Source organism: Somniosus microcephalus, chromosome 6 (genome assembly GCF_052327205.1).
Source record: "Somniosus microcephalus isolate GS21.2 chromosome 6, FLI_Smic_1.0, whole genome shotgun sequence".
Lineage (NCBI taxonomy): Eukaryota > Metazoa > Chordata > Chondrichthyes > Squaliformes > Somniosidae > Somniosus > Somniosus microcephalus.
Genome location: NC_140992.1, coordinates 227,119,357 through 227,146,725, shown reverse-complemented (window position 1 = coordinate 227,146,725; position 27,369 = coordinate 227,119,357). Strand labels below are relative to the sequence as shown.

At 44.3% G+C, this 27,369-nt stretch overlaps 1 protein-coding gene across 2 annotated transcripts in view; it reads left to right on the top strand.

Annotated features, from left to right (window-relative positions):
* The first annotated feature begins 291 nt into the window (after window positions 1-291).
* Window positions 292-27,369, top strand: part of lonp2 (lon peptidase 2, peroxisomal) — a 101,413-nt gene continuing 74,335 nt past the window's right edge. The window contains exons 1-7 of one of the 2 annotated variants that reach the window (XM_085991499.1): window positions 292-728; window positions 6,864-7,089; window positions 12,546-12,677; window positions 13,105-13,227; window positions 14,391-14,590; window positions 15,495-15,589; window positions 22,741-22,999. In XM_085991499.1, coding sequence (XP_085847625.1) covers window positions 499-728; window positions 6,864-7,089; window positions 12,546-12,677; window positions 13,105-13,227; window positions 14,391-14,590; window positions 15,495-15,589; window positions 22,741-22,999 — 1,265 coding nt within the window. In that variant the 5' untranslated portion in view covers window positions 292-498. The remainder of the gene's footprint in view (window positions 729-6,863; window positions 7,090-12,545; window positions 12,678-13,104; window positions 13,228-14,390; window positions 14,591-15,494; window positions 15,590-22,740; window positions 23,000-27,369) is intronic. The other variant, XM_085991500.1, reaches the window with a different exon arrangement.

Sequence of the window (27,369 nt, the reverse complement as noted above, 5' to 3'; positions counted from 1 at the left end):
CCCCACATTACAACAGTGACTACAGTTCAAAAGTACTTCAATTGGCTGTAAACGCTCTGGGGTCGTTATGAGGTCATGAAAAACGCTATATGAATGCAAGTCTTTTTCTTTTATTCGCCAGGGACGTTGCATGCCACTTACTTGCCAATCTAATGTTTAATAACGTTATAGTTGAAGGTCATGGCACACAGATCAAATTGGCTGCAACCGTGTCACTTTGAGTGGGCTCAGGTCTTGCCAAACTCCCAGTGCACAGACTGACAGCCACAGGGATTGGGCAGTGTCTGGGAGCCTGGTGTCCTGACCCTGCAGGGCGCATGCGCGGCAGCCTGGCGTGCGTTCGGCCTGTTGTGGCCGTGGCGGGGACCCGTAGTCCCGGGGCTTTCCGGTGAAAGTTGTCATTTTGTCCAGTCTCGGGCGGGCTGGGCCCAGGAATTAAAAAAAACACCCCACTAAAGCAGCAAAGGGTCGGCTCGGCCGGTCACGCACGGCGCCAGGATGGGCTCGAGTGCCATCCAGATTCCCAGCCGCCTCCCTCTGCTCCTGACAAACGAAGGCGTTTTGTTGCCCGGCTCTTCGATGCGCATCAGCGTGGAGACTTGGAGAAACATCCAGCTGGTGAAGAGCAGGCTCCTGAAGGGAACCTCGGTCAGAAGCACCATCATTGGGGTCATCCCCAACACCAGGGATCCCGACAGCGACTCCACGGAGCTGCCCCATTTGCACAGGTAGGCCCCGGGCGCTCAAGGACGGACATCAGCAGACTGGGCGAGGGGCTTCTGATCATCAGACTGGGCACTGGGCTTCTGATCAGACTGGGCAAGGGGCTGCTGATCAGACTGGGCACTGGACAAGGGGCTTCTGATCAGACTGGGCACTGGGCGAGGGGCTTCTGATTAGCAGACTGGACAGTGGGCGAGGGGCTTCTGATCAGACTGGGCACTGGGCTTCTGATCAGACTGGGCACTGGGCGAGAGGGGCTTCTGATCAGCAGACTGGGCACTGGGCGAGGGGCTTCTGATTAGCAGACTGGGCACTGGGCGAGGGGCTTCTGATTAGCAGACTGGGCACTGGGCGAGGGGCTTCTGATTAGCAGACTGGGCACTGGGCGAGGGGCTTCTGATTAGCAGACTGGGCACTGGGCGAGGGGCTTCTGATTAGCAGACTGGGCACTGGGCGAGAGGGGCTTCTGATCAGACTGGGCACTGGGCGAGGGGCTTCTGATTAGCAGACTGGACAGTGGGCAAGGGGCTTCTGATCAGACTGGGCACTGGGCGAGGGGCTTCTGATTAGCAGACTGGACAGTGGGTGAGGGGCTTCTGATTAGCAGACTGGACAGTGGGCGAGGGGCTTCTGATCAGACTGGATATTGGGCGAGGGGCTCCTGATCAGCAGAGTCTGTGAATGCACTTAGTGTTTAGAGCTGTTTAGCTGTTTGCATTTTGTAAGAATGGCATTTATCAAAGTACGTTGCATTTTTAAACCATTTGTCACTCGCAAGGAAGGTTTTCCGCTGTGTCTGGGTATAGTGAAATCGTAACTGTTTATAATGCACAGGTTTAAGATTTTGCCACAGCTGGTGGCAAGAGAAAATTCTGTCCCTTCACCCAGCCCCGCTTCTGCTCTCTGTCTCGCATCTGCCTCATGTAGGATACCTTGCAATAACTTACATTCTGTAAAGTAGCTCACACTTATGTTGCACTATAAGCCCCGCTGGGATGGTCATCAGGAATTCTTTGCATCTTTTACTCTTCTGATACTTGTATCTTTTTCCACTTTCATCAGATCTGAATATCTTGGTTCAGTCAAGTTTTTTATTTGCGCACAAGACGCGGGGAATGCTGGCAAAGCAGCATTTATTGCACATTCCCAATTACCCAGAGAAGGTGGAGGGAGGTTCTTTTTGAGTAACCTTAGCTACTTAAGATAGCATCAGTGGTCAGCCATAGGTCAGACTGGGTGGCGGTGGCAGATTCCCTTACTTAACAGACGCTTGTTGGGTTTTAACAAGAAGAAAACCAGAAGATTCCCTGGTCATTTTTTTCCTTGTGCTAGCCCACAATTACCAGATTTATTAAAGTCAGTTTCACAGCTTGCCATGATGGGATTCGAATTGACAACCTCCAGTACCTCGCTACCATACCCGTAATCATGCCTGTCATTCTCTTATAAAAATTTCCGCTTATTGCACCTGACACCTTGCTCAGTCTGAAGCATTTCTAAGCCAAATTTATCCCTGCTCATAAATCCATAAATTTGGCTCCGTCATAGATATCTTCTGTGCCATTAGTTGATCTCATAAGTGGATTCCATGGGGGAAAAATTCGGTAAGTTAAAACCTCCCATTAGCGCCTGCAGAGGGCAGTAATGGGGCGCTGATACAGTGGCGCTGAGGCAAATCCAGCACTGCATGGCAAATTCGCCACCCCCCCCCCCCCCCCGCACCACTGGTACGAGGTACTGCCGGGGACTTCAACGCCAGGCAGATCGTGACATCAGTGAGCTCACTGCAACGTGCAACGCTCATTGGGCGCCCGATCTGGAAAATTCATTGTTGCCATATACCTTTGTGCCTCGACCAGACAGCGACAGGGAAAGCTGGCGCACGGCTGCAGGAAGCCGGCTCCAGTGACATTATTTAAAGGCATCAGCATAAATCACTCGCAGCTGTCAGGGCAGGTTAGTTATAGTGGTTTCTTGTCACTTTCACCCAGTGGATGAGTATGAGTAATTTCAAGCTTTTTTATCAGTAGTCTTCTGGCAATTGCAAAGTGGCTACATTTATTGTTCAAACTGCTACACTTGGCAACATTAATGGGAGCTATACTAGCATGCCACCTCGCCCTCCAGGATCTATGGCAGAGGGAGCTTAGGCAGCCAGAAATGCAGGAACATGTGTGCAGAGGGATGAGGAGGGCTATCAGGGCTCTCACCAGGAGGCCTTACCCTCCGAGGGTATTCTGACAGCAACTCTCCTACCTTCAATGAAGCGAGGAGCAGCGTATTAGACGGCTCCGCATCAACAAGGTGGTGGTTACAGAACTCTGCCACCTCCTCCAAACAGACCTCCAGCCTCACACCAGGATGACTTAAACCCTAGATCCCTTTTGCTCACCACATGCCCATCATACCATCCCTGTGTCATGCCATATCACAGCGTCCTCCTGGGTGCAAAGGTGAAATGAGAGAGACCATAAAATATTACAAACTCCATTAATAAATTTATGTATAAGCATATCGCACATATCACATTAATTCTAATAATTAATGACCCTTGTGCCTGCCATAGTTGAATAGCTGTCATTGTGTGCAAGGCGTGAGATGTGGGTGAAAGTGTTGGCAGGTAGAGATTGTTGGTGTGTAAGTGGTGGGGTGTGGTGCTTTGGGCAGTGTGTGAAGCTTGTGGTACAGATGGTGGTATGTAGCATTTGTTGAAGCATTCAATCACCCTGACCACCCAACTGAGGTGGATCGGCCATGAGCACACCTGCTTCAGTCTTCCGGCTCCTTCCCCTTGTTGTGCTTCTCCTTGCTGAGGCAGCTGCACAGCCAGCAATGTTGAGAATGAGGTGCTGCAGTATCAATGAACCTCCCCTTTAAATACTGGGAAAAGCCTGTGGCAATGATGAGTTGAGATTAGACTGCACCCGATATTGGTCCACCCTTTCAGTGCAACGCCACTGAGCTAGACCTTTTCAGTAGGTGAACTGTTTACACTTGTGAGACAAGGCCAGAACAAAACATTAAGCTGCGAGGGAGGGTAACGAGAGTAAACGTGGGAGAAGGAGCTTCAACCCTGAGTACCAACAATCTACGATATTAACTTTACTATATATATAATAATACATTGTGCATTACATAGTATAGTGCTGCTTGACTCACCATGAAGAACTACACCGGAAATTACCAGTTTAAAAAAATGTTGTGTTTGCATGTCTGTAATATTATAATGAAAAGGAAGTTTATAGCGAGGCTTTAAGTTTACTGATTGGTGTGTGATATCATGTAGTGAGCATGAACCAATTTATTGTTGAAAATAACTTCAACCAGTTTCCGGTCACCATGATCTTCCACCGTGGGAATTTTACCCTCTCTTCCCAGTCTTTGCTTCTTCCGGGATCTCTGCTCCCGTGGTGAGTGCTTCACATCCTGCTCTTGCGCTCTCTTCCTTCCACCAAGGCCCAACTCTAATACTCCAAATCCTGCTTTGTTCCTTCCCTTCAAGAGCTGCCCTGAGTATTACAGCAAAAACTCCATTCTCTCTCTCTCGCAGTACATTTTGGGGGCTACCTACTCCATCTTTTACCCTTCTCCCCTTCTGCTGCTCACTCTAATCCTTGTTCTCTGTTTTCTGTCTGCATTCCTTACTCCCAATCCTTGTTCAGTGCTCTCTCCTCATTGCTCTGCTTGACCTTGTGCCCACCTTTCTGTCTGCATTCCTTACTCCCAATCCTTGTTCAGTGCTCTCTCCTCAATGCTCTGCTTGACCTTGTGCTCAACTTTCTGTCTGCATTCCTTACTCTTCAATCTGCTGTTGTTATCCCTGGTCCTGTGCAATTTCACAGCCGGCCGCTTTGGCTGTGTGGACTTGGGCTGCTCCTGCTGCCTCCTCGCTGAGATAACAGCGTCTTCTGCTCAAGACCCACATACCTATGTAAAGAAGGACTTGTATTTAAATAGCACCTTTCATGGCCTCAGCATGTCCTAAAGTGCTTTACAACTGATGGATTTGTTTTGTGTGCCTAGTCATTGTTGTTATGTAGGCAAACATAGCAGTTAATTTTGTCGCCAGCAAGGACCCACAAACAGCAAATGAATGAATATCCAGACAATTGTTTTTGGTGGTGGTGCTGCTTGAGAGAGGGATGTCTGAACACTGAGGGAATGTACTGCTCTTCAAATAGTTTCATGGACTCTTTTACTTCCACTTGAACAGGCAGACAGGGCCTCTGTTTAACATTTCTTCACAAAGGCAGTACTTCTGACAATGCAGCTCCCTCTCAGAACTGCACTGAGGTCTGTACTGGAGTTTGAACCCATAATCTTCTGATATATAGAGACAAAAGTGCTACAGACTGACACATAAAAACTTAGAAATACAGAAACAAGAAGAGCCATACAAAGCGAAAACTGAACAAATACAAAGCAGACTAAAGAACTAGGGAGTAGGACAGAAGCCGAGACGTTGACAGCAAGCCAGAAGAACAATTTTTTTTTTTAATTAAAAAATTGTTTGTGAGGAGATCTGCTAGTAAATTACTTGACAACAAAACTGATTTGTCAAAATGAATATAACTGTGATTTCAATCCAATTATATTGGGGACAGGTTTCAGTGGACTTCACCCTGGTCACTGAGCTCTGCAGCGAGCTCTCTAATGTTGTCTTTGCTTGTTGGGTAATGTAAATAACCTAATTGACATTTTAAAGAATGTTTTTGATCTGTTTTGTTGAAATACGATTATGAAACCTCATTTTCAGAACTAGACTTGTTTCCTGTGTCTTCCCTCTAATAGGTAATTAACACCCAATGAAAACTGATATGTAACATTTTTATAGGATATTGCTGATGGTTTCTTTCCATGTCTTGATTCTTGAATTTTGTTGCAAATTCATGTACACATTCTGATTTGGGAGAACTTTCTATTAAAATTTAAAAGTACCCTTGACATTGGTTTTTGTAGTAATATGTCGACCCAGATCACCCAATAATCACTTTGCTCTGCTTGGTCCTCTTACTATATGTGATTGATAGCCAGGGACTGCATGTATTCTTTACATATATTTTTTTTTGTTGTGATTCTAGTATTGTTGCATTTTCTAATTTTATATCATTCATGTCATCTTTTTCCGTATGGTAGTAGCAAAGCAAATCAGATGTCAATATCTAAGTGTAACAATGTGGATATCTTGTAGGCTGTGTGCGAATTTCCTCTGAGGGCAGTGCTCAATGATGTGCTCCAGGGTCTGATTAGGAGCTCCACAGTCGCATGATGGGGATGCTTTAATCTTCCATCTATGGAGAGGGTGGCAGCATCGACCATGATCCATTCTGAGGCGGTTGATGGTTGTCCACTGTTTGTGAGGAACGCTTGATCCTTCAGGTTGTACTGTGGGGTCCTCTATAAGGAATCCATTCCGTATGTCACAGTTCTTCCAAGCATTTTGTCATCGGTCACCAAGGCTGAGGGGAGATTGCTGAAGGGCTTCGGCGACGGTCCAAACTGGCCGCCTAGATTTGAGCCGGGTTGGTGGTAGGTTGTTCAAGTCGGCCTGGATCGGTGTGTCGTTGCTGGTGTAGCAGTTGTATTCTCTGGAGACTGCACATTCGCGGCGTGGGTGTGGTGGTGCGATCCGCAATAGACCATCACCTCGACATTCCACCTCAATACCCATCAAGCAAACCAAGCTCTGAAAGTCTTCTTTTGAGGTGCAGAGGTAAATCATGCCAAAAAAACCCTCCTATTTAGGAGTCACCCTCGATCGCACCCTGTCATATAGATAGCATCTCCAGAACCTTGGGAAGAAACTAAAGAGTAGGGTCAACTTGATCCAGAAACTCGCCGATCCACACGGAGAGCAGACGCTCAAACCCTCCGTATGGTAGCACTCGCCCTGGTGTACTCTACAGCGGATTATTGCTCTCCAGCATGGCTATCATGTCCACGTGTCAAATCCATTGATGTCTGGCTGAATTCTACTATGAGAATTATCACTGGTACACTTTTATCGACAGCAACACCTTGGCTGCCCGTGCTTGAAAACATAATTCCTGTGATACTGTGTTTCTTAAAAACAAAAAAAGGTAAATTCATACTCTATTGTTTTCATTTGCTGACTGCTTTTTTTTCTCTTTTATTTGTAGGATTGGCACAGCTGGTATTGCTGTACAGGTAGTGGGTAGTAATTGGCCAAAGCCACACTATACTCTGTTGATCACAGGCCTCTGTCGGTTTCACATACTTGAGGTGCTGAAGGAGAAGCCATATCCAGTGGCTGAAGTGGAACAACTTGATCGGCTGGAGCAATACACAGATGGTACTGGGGAGCTGAGTGACCTTTCGCAGCAGTTCTACAAATACGCAGTACAGGTCTGTGTAAGATGTTTTGCAGTTATGAATGCAATCTCCTTATCATTTCCTTGTATCAGTTTCGGTTTTATTAAACAGGAGGGTAGTTGACTATGCTACAACATAGCAGAATGCAAACTTCAACCATCGCAGTAAATCTTGGCTCCGCAAGATGATTTGAATGTAGAGTGAGGTATATGTAAAAAAAAACACTCTGGAAGTTAAAATGTCAATTTTTCAAGAGGCAAAGGCAAACTTTCAGTTAATTTTTGTCAGCGTTGGGACAAGAGATATCTCCCACCCTAGTCTTGATATTTTATTTATAAATACATACCACACATTTAAAATCTAATTTTTATGAATCAACAATTTATCTAGCACTCTTTAACATAGGAAACATTCCAAGGTGCTTTACAGCAGGAGAAATAAAAAAACCCAGGTAAAGGGGGTAAAGAACTGATACAATGCCATTGTGTGGGAAAGTTAAGAGAGGTGGCTCCAAGCTTGGTCGAAAAGATGGGTTTTGAGGCCAGTAAGGGCTTTGAAGATCGAGGATTTTAAATTCAGTATGTTAGGGACAGTGAACCAATGTAGGCCAGTCAGGACAAGGGTGGTGGGTGAGGAACAGGATACCTGGGCTGACTTTTGGATAAATTTGCGTTAATGAAGCATGAAAGATGGGAGGCAGGCAAGGAGGAAATAGGAGACATTGAATCTAGAGGTGATGTGACTTGATGTGAATCGCAGACCAGAAATTTCAAGCTTTTGTAGCTCTTTTTCTGGCGAGGAGGTGCTGGAAGTTTACAAGAACTACCTCAAGGCTTTCTTTGTTATGGCAAAAAGAGGACACTGTACTCTGGTGAAGCCAAGAGGGGAAGAGAGAAGCATCTGTAAAGATGTCCAGAACACATTTCTAATGAGATTCTTATGTTGGGAAAGCTTGTCATTAAGTAATAACTGGCATGTTAGATGTACTTGCCATTGCTGTGAAAGTAAATTTTGAACATAGCTGAGGCTACTTTCTGTGCTGATTTGGAAAGGGTGCTTGAAGACAATATCGGTGGATGAAAATTTAAGACGTTTGTTTCACCTTTTTTTGTTCACTGTTTTACAGGAGACTTTAGCCTGTTTATTTTAAGCAGGTTAGCATCTTGGTTACGTAGCAGTAGAGATTTGTCATATCAACATGTTTATCCAGTAATATTGTCAACAGTAGACTTTGTTTCATAATTTAACAAAATCAGCATAAAGGGGGAGTCAACTCCCTTTATATACGATAATCTCTTTCCCCATCTCTGAACAATTCAAGGAAGAGGAAATGTTAAGCAGAACTACTGAACAGCTATTTTGTAAAACACAAATATAGATCTGTTGAAAAAATGAGGCCCACAATGTTGAGCATGAGCATACATTTTGTAATAGGATTTTTTTCCCTTCCTTTTTTCTTAATCTTCCTGAGCAGAAATTCTCCCGATAGCTTTCTTCACCCAAGAGGTTGAGGGCATTCAAGGCAGTGGCAGTGTGGTAGAGCACCAACACATTGCACTACTTGACAAAATAGGGGGAATTTTAACATCCAAGGTTGGGTGGGTTTGAGGTAGGTGGGAAGGTAAAACATTTTGAATTCTCTAACCGGACCCCAACCCACCTACTTCCGGAGGCGGTTTAGCGGGCGGGCGGGCGACCAGCCCGCTCTCAGGAGGTGGGTTGGTCACTAAATTCTTTTAAGGAGACTGCGTGCCTGCATTTTAACACAATTTTTATTTTTAATGCATGGAGGCTGGGATTCCCGAGCCTCTGAAATCCTGGCAGGTAAAAGGAGATGAGAAGGGCCGGATCCATGAAATAAGAGTCTTTATTGCATTGCCTCTGGGCCGGGAGGAGCAGAATTATTTCCCCTAGGCCCAACATAGATACATAGAAGATAGGAGCAGGAGTAGGCCATTCGGCCCCTCGAGCCTGCTCCGCCATTCAATGCGATCATGGCTGATCATCCACATTCAGTACCTGGTCCCTGCTTTCTCCCCATACCCCTTGATCCCTTTAGCCATAAGAAACATATCCAACTCCTTCTTGAATATATTTAATGAACTGGCCTCCACTGCCTTCTGTGGTAGAGAGTTCCACAGGTTCACCACTCTCTGGGTGAAGAAATTCCTCCTCATTTCTGTCCTAAATGGCCTACCCTTTATCCTTAGACTGTGTCCCCTGGTTCTGGAGTCCCCGACCATCGGGAACATCCTTCCTGCATCTAGTCTGTCCAGCCCTGTCAGAATTTTATAAGTTTCAATGAGATCACCTCTCATTCTCCTAAACTCCAGCGAGTACAAGCCTAATCGACCCAATCTCTCCTCATACGTCATTCCGGCCATCCCAGGTATCAGCCTGGTGAATCTTCGCTGAACTCCTTCCATGGCAAGAACATCCTTCCTCAGATAAGGCGACCAAAACTGCACACGATATTCAAGATGTGGTCTCACCAAGGCCCTGTACAACTGCAGCAAGTTCCTGTACTCAAACCCTCTCGCTACGAAGGCCAACATACCATTTGCCTTCTTAACCGCCTGCTGCACCTGCATGCTTACCTTCAGTGACTGGTGCACAAGGACACCCAGGTCTCGTTGCACTTCCCCTTCTCCCAATCTATTGCCATTTAAATAATAACCTGCCTTCCTGTTTTTGCCACCAAAGTGGACAACCTCACATTTATCCACGTTATATTGCATCTGCCATGTTTCTGCCCAATCACCCAACATGTCCAAATCATCCTGGAGTTTCTCGACATCCTCCTCACAGCACACAAGCCCACCCAGCTTTGTGTCGTCTGCAAATTTGGAGATATTACATCTAGTTCCCTTGTCTAGATCATTAATATGTATTGTGAATAGCTGGGGTCCAAGGACCGATCCCTGCGGTACCCCACTAGTCACTGCCTGCCACTCGGAAAAGGACCCGTTTATTCCAACTCTTTGCTTTCTGTCTGCCAACCAGTTCTCTATCCAAGTCAGTACCTTGCCCCCAATCCCATGTGCCTTAACTTTACATGCTAATCTCTTAGGCGGGACCTTATCGAAGGCCTTCTGAAAGTCCAGATACTCCACATCCACTGGTTCTCCCTTATCTATTTTACCAGTTACATCCTCAAAAAATCCCAGTAGATTAGTCAAGCACGATTTACCTTTTGTGAATCCATGTTGACTTTGTCCGATCCTGTCACTGTTTTCCAAGTGCTCTGCTATTACATCTTTTATAGTGGACTCTAACATTTTCCCCACTACCGATGTCAGGCTTACCGGTCTGTAATTCCCCGTTTTCTCTCTACCACCTTTTTTGAATAGTGGGGTAACATTAGCTACCCTCCAATCCATGGGTACTATTCCAGATTCCATCGAATGTTGGAAGATGATCAGCAATGCATCTACTATTTCTAGGGCCACTTCCTTAAGTACCCTAGGATGTAGATTATCAGGCCCTGGGGATTTATCGGCCTTCAATCCCATCAATTTTCCTAACACCATTTCCCTACAAATACTGATTTCTTTAAGTTCGTCCCTTTCATCAGACCCTATGTTCCCTGGCATCTCTGGGAGGTTATTTGTGTCCTCCTTTGTGAAGACAGAACCAAAATATGTATTTAGTTGGTCTGCCATTTCTTTGTTCCCCATTATAAATTCCCCTGATTCTGACTGCAAGGGACCTACGTTTGACTTCACCAATCTTTTTCTCTTCACATATCTATAAAAGCTTTTACAGTCAGTTTTTATGTTCCCTGCAAGCTTACTCTCATTCTATTTTCCCCTTCTTAATTAATCCCTTTGTCCTCCTTTGTTCAATCCTAAATTGCTCCCAATCCTCAGGATTATTGCTTTTTCTGGCCAATTTACATGTCCTCTCCTTGGATCTTATGCTATCCCTAATTTCCCTTGTTAGCCACGGTTGAGTCACCTTTTTTGTTTTATTTTTATGCCAAACTGGGATGAACAAATTCTGTAGTTCATCCATGCGATCTTTAAATGTTTGCCATTGCCTATCCACCGCCAACCCTTTGAGTGACATTCCCCAATCAATCCTACCCAACTCGTGCTTCAGACCATCGTAGTTTCCTTTATTTAAATTTAGGACCCTAGCCTCTGAGTCAACTACTTCATTCTCCATCTTAATGAAGAATTCAATCATATTATGATCGCTCCGACCCAAGGGGGCCTCGTACAACAAGATTGCTAATTAATCCTTTCTCGTTACATAATACCCAGTCTAAGATGGCCTGATCTCTGGTTGGTTCCTCGACATATTGGTCCAGGAAACCATCCCGTAAACACTCCAGGATTCCTCCTCCACAGTATTGTTACTAATTTGGTTAGCCCAATCTATATGTAGATTAAAGTCACCCATGATAACTGCTGTGCCCTTATTGCACGCTTCTTTAATTTCCCTTTTTAATGCCATCCCCAACCTCCGCATTACTGTTTGGAGGTCTATATACCACTCCCACTAACGTTTTCTGCCCCTTGGTATTTCTCAATTCTACCCATACAGATTCCACATCATCAGAGCTAATATCCTTCCTTACAATTATGTAAATCCCTTCTTTAACCAGTAATGCTACCCCACCTCCCTTTCCTTTTTGCCTATCTTTCCTGAATATCGAATACCCCTGGATGTTGAGTTCCCAGCCTTGGCCATCCTTGAGCCACGTTTCCGTAATCCCAACCAAATCATATTCGTTTACTTCTATTTGCGTAGCCAATTCATCCAGCTTATTACGAATGCTCCTCGCATTAAGACACAAAGCCTTCAGGCTTATTTTTTTAATGCTCTTAGACCTATTAGAATTATTATTTACTGTGGCCATGTTTGATTTAAACCGTTGATTTCTCTGACTGCCACTTTTGTTTTTCTCCTTCCTTTCTTTTGCTTACCGCCACGCGATCGAACATCCTTGAGCGACTGACCTCCACTCCCCTCCAATTGGCCAATCCACCGCGCTTTCCGTTTCTCCTCCCCGAGCGATGTACGAGTCACCCCTGCACGGTGACCGAATTCACCCCCCCTCCCCACACGCCGCGATGCCTGAATCCCCCCGCAATGTCAGACTTACCAGACACCCACTCCCCGGCTGCTTTCCAGCCAGGCAGCCTGACCACCTGGCTCGCTGTCGGGCGGGAAAACTGTTGAAAATATTTACAAGTTTGCCGTTAAATTCAGCAGGACGTGCAGGAAACCCATACTTCCGGGTTTCCTATCCGAAAATCCTCCACCCGCTCTCTTCCCGTCTCTGAGTAAATATCGGGGCCAATGTGTTTGAAAGATTTTGAAACCTCAAATGTTGTTTTCTGAGGAGTTAGCAAAAAGTTGATGGTGTGATTTAATGGAGAAATCTTTAAATATTCCCAAAGCTTGTAAGCATCAGATAATATGTGACCCACACCACTTACTACAAACTTGTGCAGTAATGGATAATTCCTTAATGTTTGCAGTTGGTGGAGATGTTGGATATGTCAGTACCAGTGGTTGCTAAGCTGAGACATTTACTGGATAGCCTTCCGAAAGAAACATTGCCTGACATCTTGGCATCAATTATCCGCACAAGTACCAATGAAAAGCTGCAGGTATGCTTGATTATACACATGCACTTAATGCTAAACATAGACTTTAAAAATTTTAAGTACACGTCTAGGCTGTGGAACAGCTGCAATTGAAAACAAACCCAATTTTACGCACGCCCCGTTCCGTCCCATGCTGTTTCCAGTAATCAGAAATACAAGTTAAAAATTCGACACAGAAAACACTGGCCAAGATTGAGAGCAAAGAGCAGCGCTGCCAATTGTTTATTTTTAAATATTAGAAACTTGGTAGATTTTTCAGTTGTAAGTTTAGTATTTGACGTTAGCACATGATGATATGCACTTTAATTTGCATTGTTATATGGAGCTTTGCTGCCTGAAATTGTGGTTTTAAGTCTGCGGACATAACTTTTTCGAACACTTCAATAATGTCCAATTTTCTTTCTGTTCTGATCTTGCCTCTGACACACAGATACTGGATGCTGTTGGATTAGAAGAGAGATTTAAGAAGACCATCCCATTGCTTGTTCGGCAAATTGAAGGACTAAAATTACTTCAGAAAACTCAGAAGCCCAAGCCAAATGATGAAAAAAGGGTAGGAATGACTTACTGTATATAAGTCACTAGCATACTGTTAGTATGATTTTTTTTGTGCTATGGTGAGTTTGGGCGTGAGCCCTGTAGGCCCATGTGTTAATAATCTGCCCCTGGTGTTAGCCTATTGATTTGATACTTGCTATATGTGTAACTGTGAATATGTTGGTGCAGTAAAGAATGCATTTCGAAATTTTCCTTTTTTTTCCCGTTCAATTAAAAAAAAATCATAAAATGATTTCTTATTTTTATCAATGTATGAAAATGATTAGCTGTATATTCAAACTAGATTGAGGGTGTAGGGGGCACAACTGTAAATTTTCTCACCGATGTTTCTAACACTGAAGGCAAAATGTCACTCAGTCACTTGCGTACTGTGTTCGCTGCACTAAGGGTTGCAATTCTTTAAAGAATTTCAACGCTTTCTACAGCGACTATGTTCTCTATTCTAGTACCTGACCTGCTCTGGAATTCCATCCCTAAACCTTTCCACCTCTCTCTCCTTTAAGGCCCTCCTTAATATCTACCTCTTCAACCAAGCTTTTAGTCACCCGTCCTAATATCATCTTCTACGGCCCAGTGTCAGTTTTTGTCTGATTACGCTTTTGTGAAGCACATTGGGATATTTTACTATGCCAAAGGCGCTATATAAATGTAAGTTGTTTTAAAAAAAAAGGAAAATTACAGGTTTGTGTTCTTATTTAATGACCTGACAAAATCACATTTTCAGAAACATTTGGAAGGCATAGGTTCCCACTATTTTTAGTGACTCATTATGGTGAAAAACAAGCATTCTCCCATTTTTATTAAGAGGAATTGCATTCCCTAGTAATGATCTCTGTTTGTACTTTACCAAGAACTGCGACTGACTGACTAAAGGAATTGACCTGTAATTAGCTATTGCTTAATTATTTAACATATTCCAATTTTGTTTTGGGAGAAAACATTTGAAGGTTTATTTGTCTGGTTTCATTGTCTAAAGAAGTGCTAATTTGCGAGACTGCATCAGTGACCATTTCTATGAAAGAGTGCTGCACACTCCAAATCACACAAAGTAGAAAGGTTTCTGAATATGAATAACACTTTTGTGAAGCACCTTGGGATGTTTTCCTACGTTAAAGGTGCTGTATAATTGTAAATTGTAGACCCTGTTATACTTATCAGAAATACTTGTACAACTACCAGATTGTGACCATCCGATCTATTCGAAGAAACAATCACATTCCAGGAAGACCGTTGCATTTGGATGCAGTGGAGGAGGAAGATGATGATGATGGTGATGATATTGTCATGCTGGAGAAGAAGATTAAAAGTACAAATATGCCAGAGCAGGCAATGAAAGTTTGCATAAAGGAGCTCAAAAGGTACATGATGACAATTGACCAGTAACAGAAACCTTTTTTGGTGGCTACAGTTGAAGAACAGAATACTTGATGTGCTAGGTGCTATTTTTTTTTAATTGATTTTCGTAAAGGAACCTGTTCCATTTGATCGACTCTGATTTATATCACAAGATAGGTACCCGATGTTTTGGACTAATCTTTGGAATGTGTGCACTGTTGAAATTAAATAATTCCAAAATATGTGACAGAGTGGCATTTCCTAGCAAGGTTAAATGTTTGACATTTTTCCCCAGTGATGTTGCTCTGATCACAGAATCACAGAAACCCCACAGTGCAGATAGAGGCCATTTCGGCCCATCGAGCCTGCACCGACACATATCCCACCCTATCCCCGTAACCCCACGTATTTAATCCCCCTAACACTAAGGGTCAATTTATCATAGCCAATCAACCTAACCTGCACATCTTTGTAAAACTAAACCAATGACAATAATATACATTTTTCAAAACAATATTCTGATTTGGAGCACTTTGGCAGGTAAATCAACTGGTACCTAACTCATCAGCACTAGTGTTGCAAAGGAATTAGATCATGCTGAAATGTTATCAGATTCCATAGTGACTGTCACATGTCTTCCTATTTTTCATTTTGAATTAACGAACAGTTCAAATAAGGCGGAGTTTTTTTTAAATTGCCCTATTGTCCATCAATGCTTCCAAGCTCTTCCCCAGGAATATTCAGATTTTAGTTATTTGAACTTGACTTTTTGTCTGTTTTCTGGGGTTTTTTATGAACTAGTCCTGCAATCACAAAAGTGATCCCAGTCTCAGTTGGATAGAGAGGGTGTAGAAGTTTAAAAAGAACTGACATAAAACTCCACAAAGCACATTCTTTACATTTTTCAATGGGTTTTTCCATTTGCAGATTAAAGAAGATGCCTCAGTCTATGCCAGAGTTTGCTTTGACCAGGAATTACCTTGAACTAATGGTGGAACTGCCATGGAACAAAAGCACAACAGGTAAGAAACTACTCACAGTAATCCACCTGTGTTTAGTGTCTCTCTCATGTTATGGGCTTTCTGCTCCTTTTAAGAAAAATGCAAAAAGTGAGGGTGCCCTGTGGTTTCCATGAAATGCAGTCAAAACCAGGTGTCAGCAGTCAGCCCATAATGGGGTGGTGACAGATGCATGAACCAAGCAAGCATTTAATATGAGGCTTTCTCTGTGCATGCATGTAAGGCTGTTAGTGAAGACTGGAGGTATACGGAGGCCCGTAGTTTCTCCAGGGCATTGATAGTGAGCTGTTGAAGCACTTTAACACAATTAAGGGGAGGAGGTTGTAAATGGCAGACATACTTAGTTCTGTGCATTCCAGGAACGTGTGCTTGACTTTTATTTGGCTTAACTGGTAGGTCATTAAACTTCTTGTGGCACTGAATTGTGGAGATGGACTTGACTACCCTAGACACCTTCCACTGTGCCGGAGCATTCTCTGCTTGTTCCTAAAGTTGGCCTCGTTTCTCTGCCTTACTTGACCCAAAAGAACTTCCACTGCTGCCTGTGAAAATCTGGGGCTCTGCGCCCTGCAGCAAATTGCCGTGACATTCTGCAAAGATTTTCAAATTGATTTCAAAGAGAAATATCAGTGTTTTTAAGCTCCTGCAGGTGTTTAAATCCTACAGCAGCAAGCTACTTCCCATCCCTAAATGTCAAACTCCAACTCAGATGTGTTAGTGCCAGGAACTATGTCGGTATTGAAATTGGGCTGGCCCAAAAAGTTCAGTTAGGGTCATTGCTGGGAAGTCAATGGGCATGAGTCCTGCCCCACTACACCTGTGAGGACGATCGAAAGAAGAAAATCCAAAAGAAATCTTTTTTGGTGTCCCCCATAGAGAGCAAGGAATAATACATTATTGGCATTCTCGAGGAAGGACAGGAGATGTGGTGTTTTTCTCCCTCCTCCTATGCATTCTTGGGTGAATATTTCCATCTCTTAGCAATCTTGATTAGTAACTTAATTGCTTATCATCTGTGCAGAATAAGCTCTGCTTTAGTGCTTAAAGGGTCATGGTATTTATATTTAGTGGCTATAAACTGATTTACTGTATAAGTAAATTAAGTAATTAAAGTAGTTCCTTGGGGGGTCACAGTTTTTCTGATTCATTGAGAACTAATTCAGGCTTAGGTTATTACGCCTTCCCTTCTTCTATTTGATATACATGAAATCATTTGCCCTTAATCATAAGTTTCATATGTGAGCATGCTTTTCCTCTGAGTAGCTGCGGTGCCAGGATATCTGAATTAACATGCCCCCGATTTTCTCAATCCCCCTTCACCCTCCCTCTCAATCCCCCCCTCACCCTCCCTCTCAATCCCCCCCCTCGCCCTCACTCTCAATCCCCCCTCTCCTTCGCTCTCAAACCCCCCTCCCTCTCAAACCCCCCCTCCCTCTCAAACCCCCCCTCCCTCTCAATCCCCCCTCTCCTTCGCGCTCAATCCCCCCTCCCTCTCAATCCCCCCTCTCAATCCCCCCTCGCTCTCCCTCTCAATCCCCCTTGCTCTCGATCCCCCCTCGCCCTCCCTCTCAATCCCCCCTCCCTCTCAATCCCCCCTTGCTCTCAGTCCCCCCTCACCCTCGCTCTCAGTCCCCCTCCCCCTCAGTCCCCCTCCCCCTCAGTCCCCCTCCCCCTCAGTCCCCCTCCCCCTCAGTCCCAATCCCCCTCAGTCCCCCTCGATCCCCCCTCGCCCTCGATCCCCCCTCGCCCTCGCTCTCAATCCCCCCTCCCTCTCGATCCCCCCTCGCCCTCGCTCTCAATCCCCCCTCCCTCTCGATCCCCCCCGCTCTCCCTCTCGATCCCCCCTCGCTCTCGATCCCCCCTCGCCCTCCCTCTCAATCCCCCCTCCCTCTCAATCCCCCCTTGCTCTCAGTCCCCCCTCACCCTCGCTCTCAATCCCCCCTCCCTCTCAATCCACCCTCCCCTCGCCCTCAATCCCTCCCCTCGCCCTCAATCCCCCCTCGCCCTCAATCCCCCCTCACCCTCAATCCCCCCTCGCCCTCAATCCCCCCTCGCCCTCAATCCCCCCTCGCCCTCCCTCTCAATCCCCCCTCGCCCTCAATCCCCCCTCGCCCTCCCTCTCAATCCCCCCTCATAGAAACATAGAAGATAGGAGCAGGAGTAGGCCATTCGGCCCCTCGCGCCTGCTCCGCCATTCAATGCGATCATGGCTGATCATCCAAATTCAATACCCGGTCCCTGCTTTCTCCCCACCCTCGCCTCTGTCTCAATCCACTCTCTCTCTCTAGTCTCTCAATCCCCTCTTGCCCTCCCTCTCACTCAATCTCCCCTCACCCTCTCTCTCATTGCCCCCTTTTAATTTCTGTGCCCTTCTACATTTAACTCTCGAGAATAGGATATACTTTTCCAACGATTTTCACCATCTTAGCCATGTGCAAATTCTTTAGTTCAGTCTTTTCATATTTAGCTTCGGAAAATGAGCATGGATTTTCATCTTTTACATTTTGTTTTGTACTGTAACCTGCATTATTTGATCAATCCCACCAAAACATTCTTCAAACTTGTCCTAATGTTTAGTACACGGAGCACTATTTCACTTCCCTTTTGTCCCTCTCAAAAACAAACTATATAATGACACATGGACCAGTATAAAAGTATACATTTCATCTCGCATGGTGTTAATCAGTCATAAGAAAAATAAAATGTCTCTCTCTTGTATTGTTTCTTAGCTTGTCTCCCACATCCTGCCTTTTTTATGGTTTGGGCTCTTCCCATACATTTTAGCTATTTGTGTATTCTTTTATTCTTCTGTTGCCTTTTGTCTCACTGGATAATCTTTTATACTAACAGGTTCCTGCTTCTCTATTAAACATGTTGCAAGTCTTTTTGAATTGAACGGGTTAAGCTTGCATAAAGCCCCTCATAAAAATCATTTACGATTCAAGCAATCCCTTTAAACCACCTTGGGGGATTCGCTATAAATACATGGAGGAAAAGTGCTGATTGTGGTAGTTGGAGTCTCGTGAAACACTTTTGATATATTCATACAGATTGTGCAGCTTGCACACTAGATTGATGTTATTGCATTCATATTTGCTGGAATGTAATTTATTAAGCGGCTGCAGCTGTTTGACTGTTGATGGGTAACGGGGGAGATGACATGAAATTATGTGTGCTGGAAGTCTGTATTTGTGTAATGGACTGAAAAGCTGCAGTTAGTTGTTGCTCTACATTTATACTATCTATGGGTGACAAGTCATCAATAATTCCCATTGCCTGATTTAAAATGTCTGCATTTTACTGGCTTTAGAAGAAAATTGATCATAATATGTTTGCAAAAGCATATCTGTGCTTGGTGTCGATATAATCTTGTAAAATGAAGTTGCATTGTTAATGTTTCTAATGCTTCACTGCAGTTAATTCCTTTGTCCCCTGTGGTCTGGAAGCGCTAGTTTTTCGATACTCTTCCCTTGCCAATAGTTGCTGCTGTTGTGATAATCTGCTTACCAGATTTAACGTAGGTTTGGACCTCTTTACTAAATTCTCTTCAAAATGGTAAACATTACTATGTAGACCACGGGGTTACCACCTTAAGAAACGAATAACTATTTACAAATAGCAATAGGAAACATAACAAATGGCAGATATAAAAAGAACGTACCTATAATATAAACCCTAAGAGAAATGTTCAGAATGGTTTAATTACACTCGGACGTTCGGATTTTCTTCAGACCGTAGTATTATCCCACGTTTTCTTTTAGCAAGGATTGCTGGGGATTGGCAAGTTTCTAGCATTCCCTGCTTTGGTTTTGCACTTCTTGCACATCTTCTTCCCTCCCCTCCATCTTGTCTTTTTTTCCTGGTATGAGCTTTTCCCATGCTTTTCACCATCTTAGCTATTTTCACATTCTTTTATTCTTCTGTTGTCTTTTCCCTTGCTAGATAATCATTTATAATATCTAACGGGTTCCTACTTCTTTCTTAATCTCGTTGCAGGTCTTTCAACCCATTAACTTCCTATCTGACTGGAGTACGCTATCTCCTCCATTCCGCCCCCCCCCACCTCTTTTTCTACTCTTTTCTGTTTACTCAGGGACTTAATAACCATTCAGTTCTGGAAAAGGTTCTTGTGCTCAAAATGTTAACCTGTTTTTTCTCTTTACACGTGCTGACTGACTTGCTGTGTATTTCTAGCATTTTCTGTTTTTGTTTCAGATTTGCAGTTTTTTTTCTTTTTATTCCCAAATTATGCTACCAGTTTAGTGTCAACAGGCATCAAAACTACTTTACATCAGCACAAAAAGGCTAGCATAACTGGCTCATCACATTAGGTGGAGAAACCATCCTAGCTTTGCCAGGGTACTGAAGGGAAGGGTAAAGGCAATCTAGTTGCTGATAAGTTGATGATCACCATTACCAAAGTCCTGGACATAACAGAATACACCTGGAAATATGATGTACTGGAGCTGGCTTTGATCAGTTCTCCAGCTACTGTGTCCCTTTACAAAGCCATAGAAAATCGATTGAAAAGAGTTTGGAAATTCCAAGAAAATAATAAAAATCATATTTTCTTATTATGATATGTAGTCACCAAACTTGTTTGATAACAATTTTCATTAAATATGGCAATTTACTCAGTCAGTCCTTAAAGCAGTGATCGGTGTGAGGGCAGTGTGATTCACCAATTCAGTAATGACGTTGCTGCAATAAATAAAACGCTTCCACAAAACCAAACATGGAAGACTGCATTCAGCATTTTGTGGTTTAATGTGTCTGGTAAACTCTCCAAATGGCTAACCTTGTTAAGGCGGAGTGTAACTGAGACATACAAACCAACTGGTTTCCAGTTTCAGTTCCCAATCTGTGCTGGTTTAGATGGCCACAGCCAGGGTGGCAGTATGTGTTCTACAGTTTGTTTCAGTGCCCCTGGCCTAGGAGGGATTAAAAACAGCAGAAATTCCACTTATGGTCACTATCCAGTGACCCCTGCTGTAACATGCATATGTGTGGACATCTCATGAGGACCGAATCGCGCTTGACCGTGCTGCTCCCCATGGTAAAAAATAGTCTGCCAGTTCTCTCAGTGAAGGGCTCACGTGATGACAATCACTTGGGTGAGTTATCAGAGAGTGACTGATTCTTGGAGAACCAAATCCCTGCAGCCGATGGCACCTTCAGGAAGGGAGAATATTGCCAATTTAAAAAAAAAAAAGAAAATGCATTAGTGATGTGTAATGACATCAACCTTAAGTTTTATGAAATATCTAATTGTTTTGGTTGGACTGAAATTTACCTAGACATTCCAGGGACTTTATATTAAATACACATGTCCACGCCTCACTCTTGACAACGTAGTCAACTTTTTGAGAAAGGACTTTAAATCTTCTCTTTTGTGCTACTTGCTTTGATAGTTTTTTTTTCAGGGGCAGTAGTTCTTGTAATGAAAGTAAAATAGAATATAATTCGATATAACAACAGAAAATGTTGGAAAAACTCAGCAGGCCAGGCAACATCCGTGGAGAGAAAATAGAGTCAACGTTTCGTGTCAAAACCCTTTGTCAAGACTGAAAAAGGACAGGAAATGAAATAGAATAAGAGGCCAGGCTGGGAGAGAACAAAAGAGAAGTGAAGAGACATTAAGAGGTATTCAAAACGAGACGAGATGGTGATAGGACTAGTGGAGACAAAAGATGGCTCTAGATTAGGTGTGAAATGCGCTGGCAGAATGGGAGACAGCTGCCATGTGGGAGAGAAAAAAAAGGGGGGGGGGGAAAGGGCCAAAATAAAGGTCACTACAAGCCCACTGACTCCCACAGCTACCTGGACTACACTTCCTCCCATCCCGCCTGCTGTAAGGACTCTATTCCATTCTCCCAGTTTCTCCGTCTCTGCCACATCTGCTCCGACGATGCCACCTTCCACACCAGTGCTTCCGACATGTCTTCCTTTTTCCTCAACCGAGGATTCCCCCCTACCGTGGTTGACACGGCCCTCGACCGTGTCCGTTCTATCTCCCGCACTTCTGCCCTCACCCCTGCCCCTCCCTCCCGGAACCACGATAGGGTTCCCCTTGTCCTCACCTTTCACCCCACCAGCCTCCACATTCAACGGATCATCCTCCGCCATTTCCGCTACCTCCAAACTGATCCCACCACCAAACACATCTTCCCCTCCCCTCCCCTCCCCTTTCAGCATTCCGTAGGGACCGCTCCCTCTGAGACACCCTAGTCCACTCCTCTGTCACCCCCAGCACCCCTTCCCCTGGCACCTTCCCGTGCAAGGAGATGCAACACCTGCCCTTATACCGCCCGCCCGCCTTCCCACTGTCCAGGGCCCCAAGCACTCCTTCCAGGTGAAACAGCGATTTACTTGTACTTCTTGCAATCTAGTATACTGTATTCGCTGCTCACGATGTGGTCTCCTCTACATTGGGGAGACCAAACGCAGATTGGGTGACCGCTTTGCGGAACACCTCTGTTCAGTCCGTAAGAATGACCCCAAGCTTCCGGTCGCGTGTCATATTAATTCACCGCCCCATTCCCACTCAGACCTCACTGTACTTGGGCTCTTGCATTGTTCCACAGAAGCTCAGTGTAAGCTCGAGGAACAGCACCTCATCTTCCGATTAGGCACTTTACAGCCTTCCGGACTCAATATCGAGTTCAACAATTTCAGATCATAACCTCGGCCCCCATTACATATTTACTTATTTTTTTATCCACACCTTTGTTTTGGCCCTTTCCCCCCCCCACTTTTTTTTCTCTCCCACATGGCAGCTGTCTCCCATTCTGCCAGCGCATTTCCAACCTAATCTAGAGCCGTCTTTTGTCTCCACTAGTCCTATCACCATCTCATCTCGTTTTGAATACCTTTTAATGTCTCTTCACTTCTCTTTTGTTCTCTCCCAGCCTGACCTTTTAATCTATTTCATTTCCTGTGCGTTTTCAGTCTTGACAAAAGGTTTTGACACGAAACGTTGACTCTATTTTCTCTCCACGGATGTTGCCTGGCCTGCTGAGTTTTTCCAGCATTTTCTGTTGTTATTTCGGATTTCCAGCATCTGCAGTATTTTGCTATCGATATAATTCGATATGTTGAATTGCGTTATAACATGTTCTATGTCTATTAATAAGCCATTTATGATTGGTTTCCAGATCGCCTAGATCTTCGTGCTGCAAGAGTTTTACTTGACAATGACCATTACGCAATGCAGAAACTCAAACAGAGGGTGTTGGAATACCTTGCAGTTAGACAACTTAAAAACAACCTGAAAGGACCTATCCTCTGCTTTGTGGGGCCTCCTGGTGTGGGCAAGACCAGCGTGGGCAGATCAATAGCAAAGACCCTCGGCAGGGAGTTTTACAGGATAGCATTGGGTGGAGTATGTGATCAGTCTGACATTCGTGGTCACAGGTATTATACAACAGCTATTTATGAGTGCTTCCTTGTGTAAAAGTAATATTTAGAAACTTGGACTTGTATATCATAAACCCTATTGGTGAAATCCTGATTAATAGAATAATTAGTCATTCATATTCTATGAAATTAAGATGGTAAGATACTTTACTGTTTCTTTTTATACATTTTGTGTTATTATATTTGGATCCCTTTATTTTAATTTGCCTCTAACAACTGGTCCTGAAACTGATGGCAAGAAGACAGACAAACTATTCTTTAGCAAGAAATAGCATTGTAATAACACACTGTAACTAGTGGGGTGCCACAGGGATCAGTACTGGGGCCTCGGCTGTTTACAATCTATATTAATGACTTGGATGAAGGGACCGAGTGTACTGTAGCCAAATTTGCTGACGATACAAAGATAGGTGGGAAAGCAAGTTGTGAGGAGGACACAAAGAGTCTGCAAAGGGATCTAGATAGGTTAAGTGAGTGGGCAAAAATTTGGCAGATGGAATATAATGTGGGAAAATGTGAGGTTATCCACTTTGGTAGGAAAAATAAAAAAGCAAATTATTATTTAAATGGAGGGAGACTATAAAATGCTGTGGTACAGAGGGATCTGGGGGTCCTTGTACATGAAACACAAAAAGTTAGCATGCAGGTACAGCAAGTAATTAGGAAGGCAAATGGAATGTTGGCCTTTATTGCAACGGGGATGGAGTATCAAAGTAGGGAAGTCTTGCTACAGTTGTACAGGGCGTTGATGAGACCACACCTGGAGTACTGCATACAGTTTTGGTCTCCTTATTTAAGGAGCGATATACTTGGAGGCAGTTCAGAGAAGGTTCACTAGGTTAATTCTTGAGATAAAGTGGTTGTCTTATGAAGAAAGGTTGAGCTCATTGGGGTTTAGAAGAATGAGAGGGGATCTTATTGAAATGTATAAGATTCTGAGGTGCCTTGACAGGGTAGATGCAGAGAGGATGTTTCACCTCGTGGGGAAATCTAGAACTAGGGGGCATAGTTTCAGAATAAGGGGTCACCCATTTAAAACGGAGATGAGGAGGAATTTCCTCTCTCAGAGGGTCGTGAATCTTTGGAATTCTCTTCCCCAGAGAGCTGTGGGGCCTGGGTCATTGAATATATTTAAGGTGGAGATAGACAGATTTTTGAACGACAAGGGAGTCAAGGGTTATGGGGAGCGGGCAGGAAAGTGGAGTGGAGGCCAAGACCAGATCAGCCATGATCTTATTGAACGGTGGAGCAGGCTCAAGGGGCCAAATAGCCTACTCCTGCTCCTAGTTCTTATATTATGTTCGATAAATGTATAACTATATTTTTCTCTCCAATTTTCTCCCCACACCTCCTCAAAGTGTTGACCTCTTACTAGGGTATGGTTTCACAAACACTAACCAACCTCTAGTACCTTGTCCAGGTGACTATTATTCATGTGTATGCCTGGCCTTGGGGTGGGAGCATCACAACTGAGCACAATCCTATATATGCACACTTCCACCAAAGGTCACTGGGAAGTGATCAGAAGGTTAAACCCTGACTGATTCTTGACTTCCCTAACCCAGGATAGCTAAGGCCAGTTGTAGCACTGCAGCCACCACTCAGGTGGGATCATCTAACAGAGTGGGGAACAGGTCTGGGACTCTTCCTAGTCTCTGTGGCTCTGTTAAATCATTGGGCAATTATAACAACACTTTTCTACTTAAAAAGTGACCATTTTAATCACTTATGGCACAGAGGTAAGTGCACCTTATGGTAAAGTAATGTGGCATGCAGGCCAATAAAAGCCTCAGTTTGATTGTTGGTCTGAGCACAGCAGATCTAACAAAAGATCTGAAAAGTAAAGAAATATTATAAGGTGACTCATATAAAACGAGCTCACCTGCTCCTCGAACAGCTGGTTACAGTGTTTCTGTCAGCGATCCTGTTAAACAGGTCGTTTTCCTCCAGTGATCCTCCAAACTGCCGCATTTGCATTTTGATCGTTTTACACGTGGTTCTTCTTACCTTCTAACTCTTTTATCAAACCTTTTTTCAGCTCATGAATAATTCAATAAAAGATTGGAAAAATAACAAAATAGGAGGAGACCCATATATATGGGGCTCTTCCGCTCCCCTGAATAGCTGGTCAGTGTTCTCCCTTTCTCTGCTCCATCAGTACAATCAGCCAGTCTCGCAACTCCTGTGAGAATTCTTGTGCATAGGCCAGAACGTAGAAAATGGGAACCTGGATAATCTGCTAAGATTGTATTGACGACTACAGCAAACTGTATTTGCCCTCAGCAGTGTTATGATGCAACCTTTTACTTTTGCATTTGCTTCTTGACTTATTAGTAAAATGGTAATTAGTTAAAAGTGACATTTCACTCCTGCGTACTCCATCATGGTCCTCTTAGAGTTGACACTGCCAAATGAAGAACAGCTGATCTGATCACTGCTTACCCAATCCAAGCAGATATCTTATCCAAACATAGAATTGTAATTTACTGAATTATATTTTAATTGGCCTGAATACGATGTTGCATTAGTTTAACCATATGATGTGTGTTATTTTGGTAGTCTCTAGCAGGTTGTAGCTTTGACATTAGTGACGAATTTTAAAATGATCACTCCCAAAGCATTTCAGGAAATAGTTCTGATTGTATTGTAGCAATATGTAGGTCCCCAGCAGGGAATACAACTGTAGTAACCTACGAAAGAAAAAACACAGCTTTCAGCAAGGGAAAATCCTTCTGCTTGTATTTGTTATTTTATGTGCATGCTTATGTCATTTTATATTCTAATTGTTACTCTTGGGTACAAAGCAATTGTGTGGATTTAATAGTTTATGCCTTATACCTTATGGTGTGTTCTTGAATATAAAATATATATCTTTCTATATAAAAATAAATGTTTAAATCCCACTCTTGCTTCCTGTTCGCAGCAGCAGTTGTGTCAGCACAACTTGATTCCTTGACTGCTTAATGTTATGATGCAGTAGATACAGTGGGGGCTAAATTGGATAGCCCCCGAAAACGGGCACGGGGATCGCAATGCGCGATTAACCTGCACCTGTTGTTTGTGCCATCTTCTTGCTGCCTGCTAATTAGCGTGATTTCTGCATGCAGTCAGCGCCAGCCACGCTGTTCATTACCTGCACGCATCAGCAGGGGGCCCAAAATCCTCGCACTTCTTAAAGCTAGCTTGCACTGCTTAAAGCTAGCCTGCACCCCTTAAAGGGGAGGTGCATTGTGGTTGGAGCAGGTGCTGGGAGTCGTGCAGGAAGTGAATTTGATCTGGGAAACAGTGAAAATGGCACAACATTGGAGAGAGAGCGCGCTCCAAGTTTTTCCGATGCTGCACTGGAGGTCTTGGTGGAGGAAGTGGAAAGGAGTAGAGATGTCTTATATACGCAGGAGGTCCTCCAGACATACGGCCAAAAGGCAGTGGGAGCAGATAGCCGTGGAGGTCAATGCCAGATGACTAGCCCTGAGGACCTGGATGTAGTGTCGCAAGAAGTTCAATGACCTCACGCAAGTGGTCAAGGTTAGTGAATGCATCCTCAAATGCCATATCCTACCAACTGCATCACTAGCCTCAGCCACTCCTCAATTCACCACACCCCCATCACTCACCTAGCAACAATCTCTATCAATCAGAACTTATACCTAACATTCATATACTCGACTGCACCCTCACACACATAGCACTGCTGCAAGCCTCACGCCCACATCTCACAGCTTGCACACACCCCCACCTATTCACCATGACAGCCACATCACCTAAACAGATTGTACGACACTCACTGACACACTTCCTTCTCTCTTGCAGGACAAAGTGGCGCATAACTGGAGGGAGCAGGAACTAACCGGAGGGGTCAGGCATGCCTGCATGTCCTTACCTCCATGGAGGAGATGGTGCTGGCCCTTATTGGAATGGCCATAGCTGAGGCCATGGCCAGTGGCAGGGCTGAAACCATTGAAGATGACGGTATCCTCATACCTAATCCTCCTTCTCACATCCCACTTCCCCCTCATCCCACAATCTCTTCTGACTTACAAGCTGCAGATGGTGTAAACATGCACCTCTTGCATTCCCCCATCCCTTTAACACAACCTTACCCTTGTGCCTTTTCCCTTTCAGATACCCAAGAACTGCAACCAGGCCAGGCAGTGGAGGAACACCAAAAAGAGTGTGATAATGAAGACACACCGTCACTTGATTTCACACTCGCAGCCACCAGCTCAGATACTGACACTGCGTGTATCTTAGAGGATAGCATAGAGGCGGGATCTGCACGTGATGAAACACCGGGCACTAGTGCGCTGCAGACAGGGCAGGGAGCAAGGTTAGCGCAGGTGCTAGCTCGTTGGAGGGTGAGGTTGCAC